The sequence below is a fragment of the Botryllus schlosseri genome, chromosome 16, assembly GCF_051294905.1.
Source record: "Botryllus schlosseri isolate E-star chromosome 16, Bs_hap1, whole genome shotgun sequence".
In the NCBI taxonomy this organism is placed as follows: Eukaryota; Metazoa; Chordata; class Ascidiacea; order Stolidobranchia; family Styelidae; genus Botryllus; species Botryllus schlosseri.
This window is the reverse complement of record NC_137251.1, coordinates 18558015-18578348: the sequence shown is the minus strand read 5'-3', so window position 1 is coordinate 18578348 and position 20334 is coordinate 18558015. Positions and strand designations below refer to the sequence as shown.

Below are 20334 nucleotides of genomic sequence, written 5' to 3'. Positions count from 1 at the left end.
AGATCTCCCTGTAACTATTGCGAAAACTATGGCCACTGGGAGGATTTCTGCGCAACAAAGAAGCGTGATAGTGACGGCAATTCGAGAAGCAAGCAACAAGATAGCCAACAACGTAAAGCACCGAGAAAGTCAAAGAAACATCAAAAGACTCGACAAGCAGAAGTAAAAGTATATGACACAGACAGCAGCAGTACCGACGGTCAAATCCCTGATGGTGATGATGGCTCAACGAACACAATTTCATCGATCACCATTGGAGCTGTTAATGACCGCAAGAGCCCCGGAAAGTGAGCATTCGATTAATTTTAGGCATATAAATCCGAAGATGACGGGGAGCTGGAAGAATAAGGAATTATTCGGGAAATTCAAACCGACACCATTACATCCAGAACCCAATGTTTTACTTAAGAACTAATTGAGTGCTTCGGATCAATAACTCTCCGCACTCAATAGCCACATGGCAAGAAGTATTGTTAGAACGAATTCTATGTGGTTGACACTGACAGTCCTGGCATCCTGGGCCCGACCACCTGCGATGCACTCAATCTTGTAACACTAAACCTGCACGAATGCAGTATCATGGACAAGGCTCCTCATGCAGAGCAGACACTGCCTAGGGTGGATACCATTGAGGACCTAAAAAGAATCATTTTCATACTGCTTCGACGTCATTAGCAACTTCAAGGGTGAAGAATCCCTGCACATACTAAAGAACGCAGAAGCAGAAGAGCTTTGAAATCAGCAGCTGCCGTGGATGCAACGAAAAGTCATCTCCGCGTACATTAGGCCTTTTGAAGTTTTGGTGAGTGGTTTGTTTTCTTGTCGCATCGAGTGTACGCCAATTTCTCTGTACAGCTGGATGTAATTTCTTTCTGGCATTTTTCCAAATTTTTGCATTTTTATAATTCTATTTTGTATTTTATCTTATACTTTTGTTATTGTTTAGTCTGACACTTTTGTTATTGTTTAGTCTTTATTCTGTTCTTTATCTTGATTCGTTGTTTGTTAAATATATATCTTTTTTCTTGTCGCTGGACATAATTTCCTACTGGTATTTCACCATAATTTTGCATTTTTATAATTCTATTTGGTCTTTTGAATGAGATACGCACCGTAAAAGGTACAGCACTACATAGCATTAGCTACAGTGAATATCCACGACTGTGCAAAGCACCCGGATGACACAGCTTTCATGATTGAAATATTTCATTCGCCGCATTTTCTGTTTAATTTTGGGATATAAGTAGACTTATAAAGTCACCTGTGACACCACATACTCCTCGGAGAAGTTATAACTGTCATTTGTCAGACCTGGGGGGGCATTACAAAACAATGCGGTAAATCAGAATCTCCGCCAGCGGTTAACGAGCTCTCTCGAATGCGATTACCGCATAATGTAAAAATTCGTATTTCGAAACATTTTGAGGCCAGCTCACGCAAGAGCGTTTTGAACTCACGTGAAGTCTCGTAATTCCAGACGCAACACAACGTTTCGCAATCAACGCGCTAATTTGTGATTTAGCCAAGCCGATAATCTCAGTAAAAGATGACATCAAATGAGGGTTTATAATGCTTTGTGGTCAGCAACGATTTGTAATTTAGCTGCGATAATCTTTCACATACAGGGAAATGGAAATACCCTAATTGCTTGTGGTATTTGCTCTGAAGAGAACAAAATTACAGGCGTACGGTACATTACAGTTTCTCTGCTTTAGGCCGCGCGTCAAGTATCAAGTGGTACCAAGTTATTGATATTTCTGAGATACACGAGGACAGATGGTTTTATTAAGGGTATTGCGATGATCTAACATTGCGTACATTCATAAAGCGCCAGGTCATCTACCACGGTGTATCCCATTTGTCTGCTGAGGTACCGTAATGTCTGCTCGCATCGCTGCAGATTCGGTTCTTGCTGGAATTGGTAGATCTCTATTGTAGACAACATCTTGTGTGTGGTTTTTTAGTAACATTCATCCCCCATTCGTTTCTACATATCCTGATGCAACGCTTTATATTTAGAAGATAAAACAGAGCGTTGTGACTTGTGAGGAATTAACCGCTTTTGAAAATCCATTTCTGACGAAAAATCTCTGCCAATTTGGGAATAGCCTACACAGTCAACAATGAAGCCATACTGCAATAGAACATGATTTCCTTCTTATAACATTGCTATATGTTACAGTTGAAATTGTGAATTCAGGCGCCAAACATGCTCACAGCGCAATTTCCACAATATATTCACGACCAGACCGTGAAAAAGTGAATGAGTAAGGCGTTGAGTCTACCCATGGCTTAACTTGGAAAACGCTTGCTCAAACGCCGCATTTTGAGATTGACTTCAACCTCAGATTGTCATTGAATACCATAGCCACAAAAGTACAACTTGAAAGAGCGCTAAGATTGACTCCAGTTGAACTCGAACTTGTTCTCTTGCTTTGCTTTCTCAATATCGATTCTTATGCAATGTTGACGCAAAATGAGTTTGAGCGCTGAGTAGGGTTTCGTGCACAAGTCCTTCTTTGGGTCCTGGACATGACGCAGAGGCCTGGTGTTGAAGTCTTTGCCGTGTTAAATTGTATTCTCACTGGCAGAACCCCAGCAAGGAATGCACTATTGCCCAGCTCTGAATACTGATACCACTCTGACTGTTTTCAGATAAACTGGGGAAACACCATTTTCTATTATGATGTCGGAGAAAGGGAAATAAAATGATCAACATGCAAGCTGATAATTTTCAGAAACCAGGCTGGAATTGGATCTTAACCGATGGCCTCTTTCTAGATATTAGATCGCTACTTTGACTTCAGAGTGATTTGTAGGGTAAAACATTTTAGACTGAAATATCGTTCAAGCATCTAGCCTGGTTTGAGCAGGATAGTTTTTCACCGGTATTCAAGTTCACGATTTCCAAAAAAAGGACTGGTACGTTTTGACTGGTGACAGAGAGAGTCAATCTTGACAAGGTCTTTGGAGTGTCCTCTATATTTTTGAGGAAGAATCTTCATCTATCTTTGCCTCTAAGCCTTGAAAATATGATGAGTGATGCGATTCCTGAATTTGTCAAAGTCTTTGTCGTCCATCCTGTGAGAAGTTCCCGGTATCAAGTCTTTTATGCCATTGGTTATGTTTTGATATAATGCAGCAGCCGTCAAGTCATCCACAAAGATCGGTTCCACTTGCGACCTCGATGAGTCGCAGCATCGATTTGATGGTCATCACCCTAAACAAACCGATAAATGCAGTACAAATTGCGATGATGTTTATTCAAAACGACACATAATAGATTACCAAAGACAAGAATATACAAAAACAATGAATTGTCAGCACATGTAATTAGTGGCAAATGAATCAAATGCAAAGTAATTCCAATATTTCATGTATAACTTTCTTTTTATGAGTGAGTGTCTCTTATTATCCCTCATATGCCTTCTTAGAATTTTTTGTCCGCCCGTCTGTAATACAGAGCATAGCAGGGCGTTCCAACCTTGAAGTGATTGACTGCAGTAAATTTGCCTTTCAACTTCTCTCATTGCTTCAATCGTATAATTATATATTTTCAACTGCTCATGACACGCAATGTGCAATGCGATGTCATAAACGGTTGAAAGGATGACGATATGGCTAGCTACGGTCTCTTAATCCAATATATATCGTGGGCTAGCGCTCAGTGTAACAATGTTCGTTCTCAATCTTTATCCGGCTATACTTTCTTTAATCTCTATTCCTTGTTCTTTTCATTTGATTCCTTGTACACGTCCTTCATCAAGTCTTTTTCTGGCTCTGGTAAGCCAATTCTGGTGCATGTAATCACAGTAGAAATTACAGGCTCACCAATGGAATCTTTTGACAATGTGCCAAGAACCATAGGCGGCTCAATTCATGCTACTTTGTGCTACGACATTCAATATCATAATTGTGTTGATTGGAAGTCTCATCTGGCTGGGCAGTTTTCAGTGAGGCATGATTTGTGTGGTCCAAACAATGTAGTACCATCAATAAAAACTGTACTTGATACAATATTGATGGAGGTTTTAAAGCGCAACATTGATAATCGAAACGTATTTGTTAATCTGGTCATACTTTCATGAAGTGTCTTTAGAATATATCGGAAGTTGGCTTCTTACAATCATCATTAGAACAGTGAAAAACAGGCAAACAATTCCTACGTCAGACGAGTCACATGATGATCCAAACTTCTTTATCAGATCAAAATGAACCTAGAGTAATTCTGCTCGTCAAACTTTCTTCAATTCTGCCTATGAATCTTGCCTATATTCAACACCAAAATCACAGGATTCCTTTACTTGTAAGAAGTAATACTGGCTGACACATTGGGTAGAAATTGACTGTAGAATTGTACCGGGTCACGTATGATTTGGAAACATAAGCAAGAGCCAGCATTTTCAACATCGCCTCCATTTTGAAACCTCTGGAACTACTAGCTTCAAGTGGACAGTCTCTGATGCTCAAGAGAAAAGTACATATTCGCACAACCGTCAGTAAAATTCTTAGGTCTAGAATAAAAATTAGTTTCAACGCCGCCGCCATTTCGAACCCCTGGAACTACCGGCACTTTATAATCGTTATTTTAGAGCTTTTGTTTTCGGCATCAGAGACCTTTCCCATGATGTGTCTTCAACAATGCATTGAGACCATCGGATCAAATCCGCTGACCAAAATCTCATCCGGGAAAACTGCAACGCCTCTTGAATCATCACTCAGCTGATTCATGATTTTCGTGAAATTACCTGGTGCTGAAGAGATTCCAAACAGCATCTTTATTTGCAGCAATACTCAACGAAGTTTGCTGAGACTTTCTTCGCTGGATTGAACTTGGTTATACGCAACAGCCTAGTCAATCTTTGAAAAGCGATATTCACCGTCCGTGTGGAATTGGCCGTCGATGCATTTCATATAGTGAATTCATCGCAACAGAATATGTGCTGCTTACAGAGATCTTTCCCGATTTATGACCAGGAAACAATCGTTTACGAATTGGGAAACATAATCATTGAAATTGATCAGTTGCCACACATCCAATTACCAAGTCATAAGCTTGAGATAACTCATTGCAGATGGCAAACGGTACTGAAGAATAATTACAGACAATCCTTCAAACAACCGAACCGAATATGTACTGGTGAAATCCTCACAGCAGTTGGTCAATTCGGAAAAATGAAAACTGGAAAGTGAGTTTACAACTCTGCTACCGTAAAGGAGGGTATCAATTACAATATTTAGTATCCATATTCCACTAGGGCCTATAAATTTTAATAAGTATATCAGTAAGAATAAATTGAAAATTGAATCTTTCAGATGGATTATTTACACCTGCTAGCAAAATATTCCTAGGTGTGAATACACCGCAAGTGTTCAGTTTATGCAATGATATAGATTCAAGCTCAGCAGGTCTTCAGACATAAGATTTTCTCTTGCGCCAGTATCCATTATTCATTCCCTTTGATTTTGGATGCGCTTGAGTATGCTTCACACCTTTAATGCAACCACTCCTTCGGACACCGCTCTTGTGAACATATCCTTCTTTTTGATGACATGGTGGTTGAGTATCACCCGTACTATTGCAGTAATGGCACAGAGCCCATTTATATTTGCATCCATGAGGTAAGTGTCAGCACTTATCAGGAAACTTTCTTTGTTCCAATTCATATTCAAAAACTCAACCCTTGAAAGACTTGACTATGTTAGTTTGAAACAGGTTTGGTTCGGTTTCTTAGCAATTTTTATCAGTTCAATACACCACAAAAATTGCGATACAGTGAAAAGATAGGAAGGTGTCGAAACGACTTGGAGTAGTCTTTGAAATCTCAGACCCACCTTGGTCCAAGCGATGTCAAGAGGAGGTATGCACACTCAATGAAAAGTAAAAGAATATAGTATAGAAAATCAAGCGATAAAAATGGGGTGGCACGTCACAGAAGGATAGATCTGGTCAGGTTGTGGTCTGGTAATCTTGAGGGCAGACTAGTATTTATTTAGTACAAATTGCTTGTATTTTGACTTGAATGTGGTCACGCTTGTCGACTGTCGGATGGCCGGCGGGATACTGTGCCAAACATCAGGTCCGGCATATTTGATGGAGCGATGACCTGTTCGGTCGTTCATGCGATATTTGGACGTGGAAGCGTGTGTGTTGTACTTGTGCGCTTTTGACACCGAGGTAAAGAAGTCATCGAAGTATTCGGGACCACGACTGCAGTGGAACTGATACATAAACTTATCGATTTCTAGTTTCCGCATATCTTCTTTGTTTAGGACACCGAATCTCTTCAGCAGCGACATACTCCTTTCAGAACAGCTTCATTTCCAAAATAACACATAAATATACATCGGTTCATCCAACAGATTTTAGATAGACGAAAATCACAGCTGATAACGTCTTGCCTGATACGAGCAGCCAATTCAAGTATAGTTGCTCTTGGTTTACGCTTCATATCAATGCTAAACTTGTTACGTGCTTTAATCACAAATTGGTTAGGATCACAGTGCTCTTTCATGTAAAGGTTAATTCCATCCACGAAATTACCATTCATTTTTTCCATCTCGGCCTGCTCTGCATATATATTCTACAATATTTTGTAGACCCCCCGACGATGATTTGTCAAGAAAATAAGGGCTATTTTATCATCATCCATTCATGAATGAATTGGCTTAGACCAGTTACCGGTGCAGTGTGGACCACGTTGGAAGATGTCTTACACTGTGGCGCCATCCATGCCTTCCAACTCTTCACGCTGCTGTTCCAATCGTTGCTTGACAATTCAGTCTTTATTCATACAATCTTCACACTCCAACATCTTCTCGAAATTGCAAAAATAACGTAGCTCTGATATGTATCACGAGATCCCATTTTCGTTGTCAAATTGCCAACACGTGTTTATTTACAACACATAATTTATTAACAAATGCAACAACATACAAAAACAATCAACAGTGATAACAACAATGTGACCAAAACATGAATTCTTGCCTCACTTGTGTTTCTCATCAGCTCAGTGATACCAACAGACTTGATGGCAATGAAGTGGGGATCTGATCCCTTCTTGAGAAGATCCACATTAATATCTCCCCTAAATTTAAACATGCTGCCTTTTGGATGATGAATTTCCAGATAATTGTTTGCAGTGTTCAATATTGCGGTTGTATTCCGAACAGTTTTCGTAGGATATTTCTTCATCAGTGTAGTTACTGATGCTCTCATAGAAATTGGGGGCTTGGATGTCTTCAAAGTTATAGCCTAATGTAGAGGCCTTTGTCCGGTACGGAGGTTTCTTCAGCTCACAAAATATACTGCAACCCGACAGACGATACGGATCCAAGAACAAATTCACTGACCAGTAATACCGTCAATCGCACCGCACGGCCGACACAAGCCAAAAGGCAAAACCAGCTCATGCTCTTCACCGAATAGACAGAGTATGACCGATAGCGGACCCGAATAGGAGGCGCAGGAGGGCTGCTACACCAACAACTTTACATTCATCGAGGGCTTATTTGAAAAATACATTTCCGATCTACCACTAAAGCGGATATACTGCTCAGGGCAGAAAGAAGGGTTTCTAGTTTATCCGGATAAGATTACAACCATCTGATGTTAAAATGAATCAAGCTAATTGGTTCGTGTCTCGGGAGATTAGACAAAAGTAAGGCATTTTTCTGGCCTTGTTGAGTTGAACATTTAAATAGGCTAAAAAGTATTTGTTATCCATGGACAATAAATTAAGTATCAGCGTCCCCCACTCAGGCAGTGAAGGACAATTCAATCTAACTCCAGACAGAGGATACTTCACTTTGATTCGTTTCTGTATCCTGAACGAATGCTACGAGATAATGAGCTTTGGTTTGCGATCAAAATTGTTCCACATTGTTCCTTGTCCTCAATAATTCCATGTTCACGGATTCCATGGAATCGATCGACTATTGTCCAGTCTGTTGTTGCTGTCTGCTTCAACGTCAACATAAGATATGTGAGCGAGACATAGTAAAATTCGCGAAAAGCCGTTTTCTTCAATCAGACATCGAACCTCGGTGTGCACCAATTAGGATTCAAATACTTCGTTATTTTCACTGCATAAAATGAACCACACTCTGTGGTGATTCTATCTGATGATAGAAAGGATCAATTTTGTGAAGTAACAATGCAGTTTTCCGGTATGCAGTTGATTGAATTAATGCCTGAGAGAGAGAGAGAGAGAGAGAGAGAGATATGATATTCTTTTTCGCCTGCACCATCGAGATGCTTTGACGACGGAGATGCGATACGGCCCCATGAGGTCATCTAGTCTGCGCCCCCGTTTTTTTTTCTCCTCCATGCTATCCGTAATTGCTGAGCGCCTAGCAGGATAGCTGCGGATACCAATTTTCGAGTCTTTGGTATGACCCGGCCGGGGATCGAACCCACGACCTACCGCTCGAGAAGCCGGACGCATAACCATTACACTATCTCGCTCGGTGAATAGATTTTTCATATTTTACTGCATATTGTGCTGCTTTAGTATAAAGCAGCGGTATTATAAGCCTATACCACCCCGTTTGTTATCAACGCCAGCGATTTACACCATCGTTTAACGATACTATCTCAATGACATTGATCTATTTCCAGCAACTAAGCCTGGAGTAAGTGTTTTGGTCATGGCTGAGTGATGACTGGTAGACATTGTTCGACTGTGAGGGAGACGGACAGTTTTTCTGGGGACCAAGACTTTACCGCGTAAAGGAATAATATTGGACATAGCCCATCAAATTGACAGAACACTCGTCGGAGATACACTGAGGATTACAACAATGGAAACACCGACTAAAATGACGGATATGAATATAAGTACGAGGAAACACCAAAAGAACAGCTTCTCGAGCATCACCAAAAGAGAACTTCTATAAGTAACTAAAACCGAAGTCCTTCATATATATTTTTCTGGCTACACTCTTGTTCATTCTGTGTACAAGACTAAAAGAGAAGTTACCTCTTTTGTAGGGCGCACACAATTCCAATTTTGCATTTCGTTACGGGATGCAGCATTTTCCTCTGGAGATAGCATTGAAGGGCTGCTCATATTGCCAAGACAGGACTATTCGGCACTTTTCATTTATGTGCCTATATGAACAATGGACAATTGGACCTATATAGCCTACATTAAAGGTGTCAGAGAACATGCGGCAGTCTTCCCAGCTAGCTGGAATTTGTTGGCCGCACTAAATCGTCTAGTTCGCCGCACTTATACTACATACCGGGAGAGGGTGAATATTTTTAATGGTATTTAAACGTACTGAAAGCTAGAAATAACGCAAAAGTAATACACATTTCGGAAGAACTAGTTTCAGGCGTTGTGCCATGAATAAATGTAAAGTTTCGCGGGTCCCGGCGTGCCTCCCTTTGATGTCGAATTCCCCCTAGTTGAGAATTCGTCCCAGGTAGGGAATCACTGTCCTGACATGTGTTTATAGTGTTTGTTTACGCCTGAGTCGAAGACTTGACGAGTCCATGATCTATTTTGTCTAAACAAATATAATCCTTTACGATCGAAGAGGGAGTACTTCAATTGACCCTCGGCGGCCAAGTAATGAAGCTGGGAAAGAGGTCGCAGTTTTAAGTGCCCCGAGGGAACAATTACAAAATAAAAAATATCTCAAGCAAGGATGCCGTGCTTTTTGCATGTTACACCATACCGTGAATTGGGAATTGATCGAAATGCCAGGAAGAAATCAGGTCCAGGTCTGCAAAAGATATTCGCGTCCATTTTATGCAGCAAGAATGGAAACCACTTTCGAAATTTCAACACGCTGAAGTACGACGACATGACTCTTCGCGGCATCCATGGCGAACACCAATTTCTGGGCTCATCCAATGGTACGTACACTTGTACATCATCTTCTTTACAGTCGTTTCTGATCGAAGAGGGGGTCATTGAATTGATTCTCGGAGGGTAAGTGATCAAGCTGGAAAAATTCAGAATTCCTTCCAGGTTGGGAATTGCTGTCCTGACATGTGTTAATAGTGTTTGTTTACGGCTGTGTTCAAGACGGGACGAGTCCAGAGTGATCTATCTTGTCTGAACGAATATAATCTATTTTTCAGTTCTATTCTAGTTGAAGAGGGGGTCATTGAATTGACCCTCGGAAACCAAATCGCAACACTATGGAAGAGGGCGCAGTTCCAAGTGCCCAGGAGGAACTGCTACAAACTACGCAACGTCACATCCAAGGATGCCATATTGTTTTATTGCATTCACATGCCATGAATTGGGAAATGGAAATCAAACGAAATGCCAGAAAGAAATCACGTCCAGCTCTACAAAAGATCTTCGCGTCCATTATATGCAACAAGAATGGAAACCACTCTCGAAATTTCAACACGCTGAAGTACGACGACATGACTCTTTGCAGCATCCATGGCGAACGCCAATGGTACGTACACTTGTACATCATCTTCTTTACAGTCGTTTCTGATCGAAGAGGGGGTCATTGAATTGACTCTTGGAGGGTAAGTGATCAAGCTGGGAAAATTCAGAATTCCTCCCAGGTTGGGAATTGCTGTCCTGAGATGTGTTAATAGTGTTTGTTTACGGCTGTGTTCAAGACGGGACGAGTCCGAAGTGATCTATCTTGTCTAAACAAATATAATCTTTTTTACAGTCCTTTTTGATCGAAGAGGGAGTCCTTCTATTGACCCTCGGCGGCCAGGTGATGAAGCTGGGAAAAAGATTGCAGTTTCAAGTGCCTCGAGGGAACAGTTACAAAATTAAAAACATTTCATCTGAGGATGCTGTGCTGTTCGCATGCTTTCAAATAGGAAATTGATTGAAATGCAAGAAAGAAATCACGTCCAGCTCTACAAAAGAGATTTGCGTCCATTTTATGTAGAAAGAATGGAAACGACTCTCGAAATTTCAATACGCTGAAGTACGACGACATGACTATTCGCGGCATCCACGGCAAACGCCAATTTCCGGTCTCATCCAATGATACGTACACTTGCACATCCTCTTCTTTACAGTCCATTTTGATCGAAGAGGGTTTCATTGAATTGACTCTCGGTGGCCAAGTTATCAAGCTGGGAGAGTTGAGAATTCCTCCCAGGTTGGGAATCACCGTCCTGAAATGTGTTAATAGTGTTTGTTGACGCCTGAGTGAAAGACAGGACGAGTCCGAAGTGATCTATATTGTCCGAACGAATATAATCTTTTTACAGTCCTTTTTGATCAAAGAAGGAGCTGTTCAATTGACCCTCGGCGGCCAAGAGATGAAGCTGGGAAAGAGGTCGCAGTTTCAAGTGCCCCGAGAGAACAATTACAAAATAAAAAATATCACAAGCAAGGATGCCGTGCTTTACGCATGCATCCACATACCATGAATTGGGAATTGATCGAAATGCCAGAAAGAAATCACATCCAGCTCTACGAAAGATATTCGCGTCCATTATATGCAGCAAGAATGGAAACCATTCTCGAAATTTCAACACGCTGAAGTACGACATGACTCTTCGCGGCATCCACGGCGAACGCCAATTTCTGGCTCATCCAATGATACGTACACTTGCACATCCTCTTCTTTACAATCCATTTTGATCGAAGAGGGGTTCACTGAATTGAATCTCGGGGGCCAAGTGATCAAGCTGGGAAAGTTGAGAATTCCTCTCAGGTTGGGAATCACCGTCTTGAAATGTGTCAATAGTGTTTGTTTACGCCTGAGTGGAAGACAGGACGAGTCCGAAGTGATCTATATTGTCCGAACGAATATAATCTTTTTTACAGCCCTTTTTGATCAAAGAAGGAGCTGTTCAATTGACCCTCGGCGGCCAAGAGATGAAGCTGGGAAAGAGGTCACAGTTTCAAGTGCCCCGAGGGAACAGTTACAAAATAAAAAATATATCACCAAAGAACGCCGTGCTCTTTGCTTTCTTCCACCTGCCATAATTCGGAAACCGTTTGAAATGCCAGAAAGAAATCAGGTCCAGCTCCACAAGATTTTCGCATCCACTTTATCCAGCAAGAATGGAAACCACTCTCAAGATTTCCACACGCTGAAGTACGACAACATGACTCCTCGTGGCATCCACGGCGTACGCCAATTTCTGGGATAATCCAATGGTACGTACACTTGTACAACATCTTTTTTACAGTCCTTTTTGATCGAAGAGGGGGTCGCTCAGTTGACCCCTGGCGGCCAAGTGATAAAACTGGAAAAGAGGTCACAGTTTCAAGTGCCCCAAGGGAACACTTATGAAATAAAAACCTGTCATCCAAAAAGGCCGTCCTTTTTGCATGCTTCCTGTTGCTATAATTCGGAAATCGTTTGAAATGCCAGAAAGAAATCAGGTCCAGCTCCGCAAGATATTCGCGTCCACATTATGCAGCAAGAATGGAAACCACTCTTGAAATTTCAACACGCTGAAGTACGACGACATGACTCTTCAAGGCATTCACGGCGACCGCCAATTTCTGGCCCAATGATACATACACTCGCACATCCTCTTCTTTACAGTCCTTTTTGATCGAAGAGGGGATCATTGAATTGACTATCGGGGGCCAAGTGATCAACTGGGAAAGAGGGCGCAGTTCAAAGTGCCCAGATGAAACAGCTATACAATACGCAACCTCAGATCCAAGGATGCCGTCTTATTTACTTGCTTGTAGATGCCATGATTTGGAAATTGGAAAGTGATCAAAATGGCATAAAGCCAAAAGTCCAGCTAAACAAGAGATATTCGCGTCCATTTTATGCAGCAAGAAGGGAAACCACTGTCGAAACTTTAATGCCATAAAAGAAAGGAGATAACGGAGAGCAGTTCCAAGTGCCCCGGGTGAACAGATATAAAATAAAAAAAACTTGCATCCAAGAATGCCGTATTCTTCACATGCTTCCAGCTGCCATTAATTGGAAATTGATCAAAATGCCATAAAGAAATCACGTCCAGCTCTACAAGATATATTCGCATCCATTTTATGCAGCAAGAAGGAAAACCACTGTCGAAACTTTACCACCGTAAAAGAAGGAACTCCCAAGATTTCCCGCAACTCACATAATGGACCAAGGGATCCCGACTGATGATGGACGAGATGAATAGTCATAGGCTTGGGACAGTAACAAACATGACAAGAGTATACCGGAAGAACACAAAGCTATAAAATGGACATACAAATATTTGGGGAGGATTTCTACAAAGAAAACATGCCTGATACACCTGTATGATAAAAACGACTGAACAAATCAAGGAATGCCTGACTTAGATCGAAGACATAAACTGTGAAAAACGCAACAAGAATTACCATGAGACAAAGGAATGCAGCGCCCTACTCAAGAACAACATAGAAAACTATAATTTAGATTGATAAAGTCACGCTTAGTGACAAGTAGCGTATAATTTCAGCTCTCGACTCGAATCATCAGAATTAATACTCTATTCAGATACCAGTAACCCAAGTCTGCCACCAACTGGCTCTGGCAGGCTAGGGATTGAGCGTGGAAAGAGGCCCTTCTCATTATCTTCTGGTCGATGCGGCCTATTCAGATCAAAACCAGGAACGGAAGAATGCAAAACCTGATGGACCAACACAGTTACGGCATCAAGAAGCAATCTATAACTTGGGCAATGAAGTCGAAAAGGTAGGTAAAAAACTCTTACCATAACAAACTCCAAGGAGATCAAAACCCTGTGCACGACACAAGTCAAATGCAGAGACCCGACGGAAATCACGTAAAACGAAGTATACGAATTACGAAATTCTTGTCAACGATTCCACCCAACCAAACACCAAGACTACGATCTGGGAGGAAATACTGCTAACAAAGCCAGACGTAAAATCATGCTTCAGTAATAACGATAGAGTACTGACATACAGAATCACAAATGAAGCATTTCTCACAGGTGCATAAAAAGAAAAATCCAACAGGATCTTATATTGCAAACATACTGCAGAAAAACAAATACCAACTCTGCAGCGGCGACGAGGATACAATGAAGCGTATATATACAAAATGCACTGCTTACAAAAGAATTTTTATATCGTTGGTCCCGATGTCAAAGGACTCGTAAGAATGGACTTCAACGCTACCATAGAAGAAATCTACTACGCCTACTACGAACCGCACAAAGTAACAACAGCATATGTGACAATCAAGAACTGGATATTGTTAACAAAGAAACAACTCAACATCAAAAATGGCTATGTGACGCGCAAACAAATCACAGATCACACGAAGATGATCAGGAGAGATGTTTTGAAAAGGCTGCATGAGATGATGGACTGCTCGCGAAAGCAAGCATTGTGTGTCTTGTATATCGCATTGTATATTGTGTGTGCGTCTTGGGCAGATGAAAATATAATCTGTCGATTGATTGATTGAGACCAATAATAACGATCCAAATCCGCAATTTCGATACGAATGGTAAACATAATAATATTACATGAGCGCGTATGTATAAATTGTATATGCTGACTTAACTGGCCAAGAATCAACTATTCCTGAGTCGTCTTTTCATGCTTGAAAAGTAATTATCAGAAATAGAACATGTGCGAATTCTAGTAATTTACAATATTGAAATCACAACCCCACAGCACCTGAATATGCTCCAATTGGATATATCTCGCAAATAGAGAGCATACATGAATATATGTATTTGGTCTCGTGTGTTTTATTCAGTGCACATATTTTGAAATAAAATCACCGAATAAATTTTTCATGGTAGATAAAATTATTCCATAAAATTGTTGAAATTTAAAATATTAATGACTTTGTGTCTACTGTTTCAAAATGAGCAAATTTTGGTTTTAGGCGTTATCTAAGCTCCCTAACAATTTTTTCACCGAGCCGAGTGAATTTGGAAAACAGTTGCTTGACCAACCCTAATTAACACACACACACACACACACAGACACAGACGTGAACACACACGGACACACTTCAGAGTGATAAATGAGCGTTAGACAGACTTGAACACACTCCAGACATGATACCTGAGTTGTCAACCATAGTAAAGATTCCAAACCTATGAATAGATAACCAACTCCGCCATTACGCTTGGGCAAGCAGCTTTATTGCTGGGCAATCTACCATTGGTCAGCAATACCATGGTAGTGGTAAAGCTGACGACCCCAGCGCTTAAAACTAATAAAACTGGCTTTAATCGAAAGCTACTGTTGCATTCGATTTCGACAATACAATACAGGGCAATGTGCACCTCAAAACAGTACTTAGCAATTGAAAATCGGCATTGTTCTGAACAATTGGTAGACGAAATTGCTCGAAGATGTACAGATGTAAACACAGTCTAGGGAAGACAGAGAAGTGGGGTACTCGTTTTCGCTTGCACCATCGAGATTGTTTTACGACTGAGATGCGACCATGAGGTCAGCCAGTCTGCCCCCCCCCCATCTTTTCTCATCCATGCTCTCTTTGGATGCTGAGCGCCAAGCAGAATAGCCACCAGTTTTCAAGTTTCTCGTCAGACCCGGCCGGGGATCGAACCCACGACCTACCGATCAAGAAGCCGGACGCATCAACATTACACTATCTTGCTCGGTCAGATACCTTAGTGATACCTGCTACATCTCGGATATACCCGAAAAACACAATCACACATATAGATAGTACCTTGCTCAACTAGTGGTTATGCCGTACGTTCGCACTCTCCACAAAGGGATACTGCCCATCGTCTGATGAGCCAGACCTGATATACGCTCGACACTCTTAAGGGTAAGCTACAACAAAATGTACCGCGTAATGCCATGTCCCAATCATACCTGCGGGATAAGCATCGCTGTACGCAGTGTTGAGCTGCTTGTAGGCCAGTGGAGAGCTCTAGATATACAAGTGTACGTACCATTGGATGAGCCCTGAAATTGACGTTCGCCGTGGATGCCGCGAAGAGTCATGTCGTTGTACTTCAGTGTGTTGAAATTTCGAGAGTGGTTTCCATTCTTGCTGCATAAAGTGGATGCGAATATCTTGTGGAGCTGGACCTGATTTCTTTCTGGCATTTCAAACGGTTTCCGAATTACGGCAAGTGAAAACAGGCAAAGAGCACGGCGCTCTTTGCCGTTATATTTTTTATTTTATAATTGTTCCCTCGGGGCACTTGAAACTGAGACCTCTCTCCCAGCTTTATCTTTTGGCCGCCGAGGGTCAATTCAACGGCTCCTTCTTCGATCAAAAAGGCCTGTAAAAAAGATTATATTCGTTCAGACGATATTGATTACTTGGGACTCAGGCGTAAACAAACACTAGTAACACATGTCAGAACAGTGATACCCAACCTAGGAGTAATTCTCAACGGAGAATTCGACATTAGGGCAGTAAAGTGAGGCACACCGGGACCTGCACAACTTAATATTTATTTATGGCACAACTACTGAGCCTGAAACTGGGCTGTCTGAAACATGCATTACTTTTGCGCTATTTCTAGTTCGAAGTACGCTTAAATGCCATTCTTCCTCTCCTGGTTAGTGGTACAAGTGCGGCTAACAAAGACAATTTAGTGCGGCCAACAAATTCCAGCAAACCGGGAAGACTGTCGATTGTTCGCTGATACCTTTGATATAGGTTATGTCCAATTGTCCTTTGTTCATATAGGCGCATAACTGACAAGCGCTGAATAGTTCTGTCTTGGCAATCTGAGCAGCCCTTAAATGCTATCCGGAGAGGAAAATGCTGCATCCCGTAAATAAATGCAAGCTTAGAATTGTGTGGTGTCTGCGTCCTACGAAAGAGGTAGCTCCTCTTTTAGGTTCGTCTTGTATACAAAATAAGCACGGATACAGTCAGAAAAATATTTAGGGGGCAAATCTTTCAAGTGTTAAGGGAAATTCCCTCATGGGAAATCCCTTGGACACACACCCATCAATGGACAATTTCATCACTACCATTTATACAGACGCACACACACATCCTTCCCGTTGTGAATCAAGTCTGGTATTAGGCGATTGATTACCGGAAAAGCCCAAATCACTAATTTTAATTCGATGAAATTGTCTGCATTCGATCAATAATATTGGTACGTGTATGAGCAAATGGAGTCTTCGAAAAGTTACAAGTCATTACAAATCGCCACGCAGTTAAGGCTCTATATTCATGAGGACGTCACAGGTCACTTTGGGCGGGTTCATTGTTGTTCATTACATCGTTGAAGCATGTCATTTAGTAACCTACTTGGTTTCGATTATATAAACGCGCGTTGACATTCAGCGTCCAACGATATATGACCTGTTGGTTTCGAGTTCCATTGAGGTCGCGTTTTCAAGTTTCGAAAATTAAGCAGATTTTTTTTGGAAAAGTCCGCCGGTGCCAGGTGGTTAATAAAATCCAGAAATGTAGTGTCACTATAATTTCACAAACAAGTTAACGGTCTCTTTTCCCCTGGCTACGCCAATAAAAATGAAATCATTCTAAGGAATATTCATTGCAACTTCTGATATTCCATTTCAGACAACAGTTGGGAATTAGAAAGGCTGGGTTTTGCCATAGAGAGTGCCAACGTATTACTTGATCAGCGAGATATCAATCGCCAAACTGCAATTGACCAAATAAATATTGGAGATAAATCAGCAATTGAGCACGAATAGGTTTCGATTTTGAGTCCAAATCTCTCCCGCATACAGCACTGCACACGTACCCCCCACAGCAGTCACAATTTGACTACCGTTCGCTACTAATTGTCTGCCGCCAATGGTAGCCAGAACGGGCCAGAGAGCCCTCAAACTGGCTCCAAGAAGCACAATCAAGAACCACTGCTTTAGGCAACATACAATGAGAAAGGAATTAACGTCAATACACTAGTTTTATTTTAAATATACTGTACACATTTCCACAAACAATCGTTCAGGTCTTTTGGGTCAATAACTATTCCTGGCAGCTCAAGTAATCAAAAACCACGAGAGAGACGATGAATGGTACAGAAAAACTCACCACTGTGCCCGGGCACGTCCTTTCAGGCTTTGTCACGTTTGGCCGGATGACCATTCGCCCTTGGAAGACTCTGGACATGCCGGTCGATGTTATATTAATGTCTCTCGACAGGAACACCCCCTTCGAAATTTCTTCTTGCTTCGGCTTGCCCGTCCCATGAACGACTCGTGAAAGCTCTGGTAAAGAACAGGACTTGTAGCGTAGCAGAGTCTGCATGGCGGAAAACTTTCCGAAGGTGAAAAAAGTCCACGCAATGCATTAAAGACTGGCCAATAAATAAGTAAAGTCGGTTACAACGTGCTTTTTCAGACTATATTGTTGGCGGTCACATGCAAGGAACATATTTAAACTTTTCACGATATTGCGACGTCGTAGACAGCGATGCTTGAATAGTCGAAGCAACTCAAAGCTTAATTCTCGATTCGGTGATTGCTCTGCCCAAATAAATTTGGATTTGAATAAAATAGTATTTACGGTGACCGATTCTTTGTTTATTTATTATAGTTGTGCTCACCGTAAATACTATTTTATTCAAATCAAAATTTTTCGACGGCAATAACTTTGCTTCACTGGTTGGAATTGAACCAAATTTGGTGAGGATTGTTTCTATAGACAGCCTAACACTTTCATGGGGTGTGAACAGAAAATTTTCAAATTTCTTATCATTTAATTTTATATAATAAATAGAAACTTTCTTCTCCTGTAGCAAAGCGGTTACTCGCTGAAATTGAACCAAATTTTGTGTGTAGGCTTAAATTAGGTAATTTAACACTTTTATCAAGTAGCCAGTACGATTTGAAAAAAAAAAGTCAATTTTGAAGAGCCCTAATGTACATGTTCTGGTAATTTCCTTATAAAGTCCAAAACGTACACCTAGTGTGGAATAATGTCTGCTATTCGCTGCGACAAAGATGTTATCTTCCCAACAAGCCATGAGTGACCGCTTTTGCTCAACTTATTCGATCGATGCTATCAATACACTGTAGAGCGGGGGTGGTCGACTTCTCCCGTCGGTGGGCCGAATAAAGGGAAATTGAGTACTTGGCGGGCCGGATCGCTGAATCGATACATTATTAGCCCATTTATCCACATATATAAGAATTAAATCGTATATTTTAACGACAGCAATGTCACTTCAAAGCCATTTCTCGCCGATAATGACAAAGGCAATGTGGATTTGAGAATCGCATTGTGATAGAGGCGCCGCCATGTCTGCTTCCCTCTGATCAATTAACACACGGTGCAATCCTTAATTAAGATTTCAAGGCCTTCGATAAGCCCAGTATACCAAATTGACCAAGATAAAAATTCATTAGGGTTGAGTACATCGTAAATGCCGATAATGCAAGTCTTCTCGCTTCGACGAACTTACGCGTAAGCTCCACTCTGCACTGTATACTCAGTCACTAAACTTTGACGTTCAAGCAAGTAGTGGAGAATCTCGGCAGACTGGGGCCGCGGGTCCCATTATCATGTAAGACGGGAAACTGTCCGCGGGCCGTATGTTGCCCGCCCCTGCTGTAGCGCATTTCACCATGAACCGCAGTCAGACCGACAGATGCATGAGTGCTTATTGTTCTTTTTTGAAAGCATTTCATCAGATTTTGTTACAGACTGTTACACGTTATAGGTTACACGTACTACTGAGATCAAATGAATAGAAAAACTCATTTCATGAGACGCACGCGGTTACGACATCACAAGAGACGTTACTAGTTTGTAACAACCATTTTTTCACCCTGACAATCCATAGGATTTTGTGTGCGGCACTGTTTCGAGGTTCACAGTAGAAAAACGTACCAAAAACTATATTTTCACGTCTCGAAAAAAAATTCGGCTGTCACCACTCCAATGATTACAAGCGACACTCGATTCGGATTCGAGTACTCAAACCATTGTGCCGACCGTAGTTAAAACACAATGATGAATGCGACGTCAAAGATATTCCTATACCCACCGATGGGCCACAGTTCATCATTGTCGGAGGCATTGATCATGTTGACGATCTTCCTCAGCTTCACGGGTGGCTCTGGTTCATCTGTTTGGAGGTACATAGTCATTGTCAAAGTGAGTAACATGGAAGAGTAATTGACAGATTGCAGGTGATTCAAGTTCCCCACGTTGGAATAGAGCAGAATGTCGAGCCAAAATACGGCCTGACCTATTTTTGCCAATATCAAAATAAGACAAGTAACATACCGGTAAGGAAATTTGAATGAGAAGTAGCGATTTCGGAATAAATCTTACATAATCTTGATTCATTTACAATACTGGTTCTTAAACTTGTCGAGATTTCGATTTTAATAAGGTTGGTAACACTTGATGTGCGATTTGGATGGTACTGGGACGCAGCAGAGAAAGATCATAGAGCTGCATCCCATTATAGAACAAATAATTTTTCGATCAAAACGTTTA

The 20334-nt window shown here is 41.3% G+C and overlaps 1 protein-coding gene across 9 annotated transcripts in view; it reads right to left on the bottom strand.

The window, feature by feature from the left end:
- Positions 1 to 10654: 10654 nt before the first annotated feature.
- LOC145459336 (uncharacterized) overlaps positions 10655 to 20334 on the bottom strand; it is a 55445-nt gene continuing 45765 nt past the window's right edge. For 8 of the 9 annotated variants that reach the window (XM_080337978.1, XM_080337986.1, XM_080337984.1 and 5 more), the window contains 3 exons: positions 19877 to 19957; positions 17920 to 18095; positions 10655 to 16174 (listed from right to left, as the gene is read on the bottom strand). In XM_080337978.1, coding sequence (XP_080194104.1) covers positions 16013 to 16174; positions 17920 to 18095; positions 19877 to 19957 — 419 coding nt within the window. In that variant the 3' untranslated portion in view covers positions 10655 to 16012. Of the gene's footprint in view, positions 16175 to 17799; positions 18096 to 19876; positions 19958 to 20334 lie in introns of those variants that run through there. The other variant, XM_080337987.1, reaches the window with a different exon arrangement.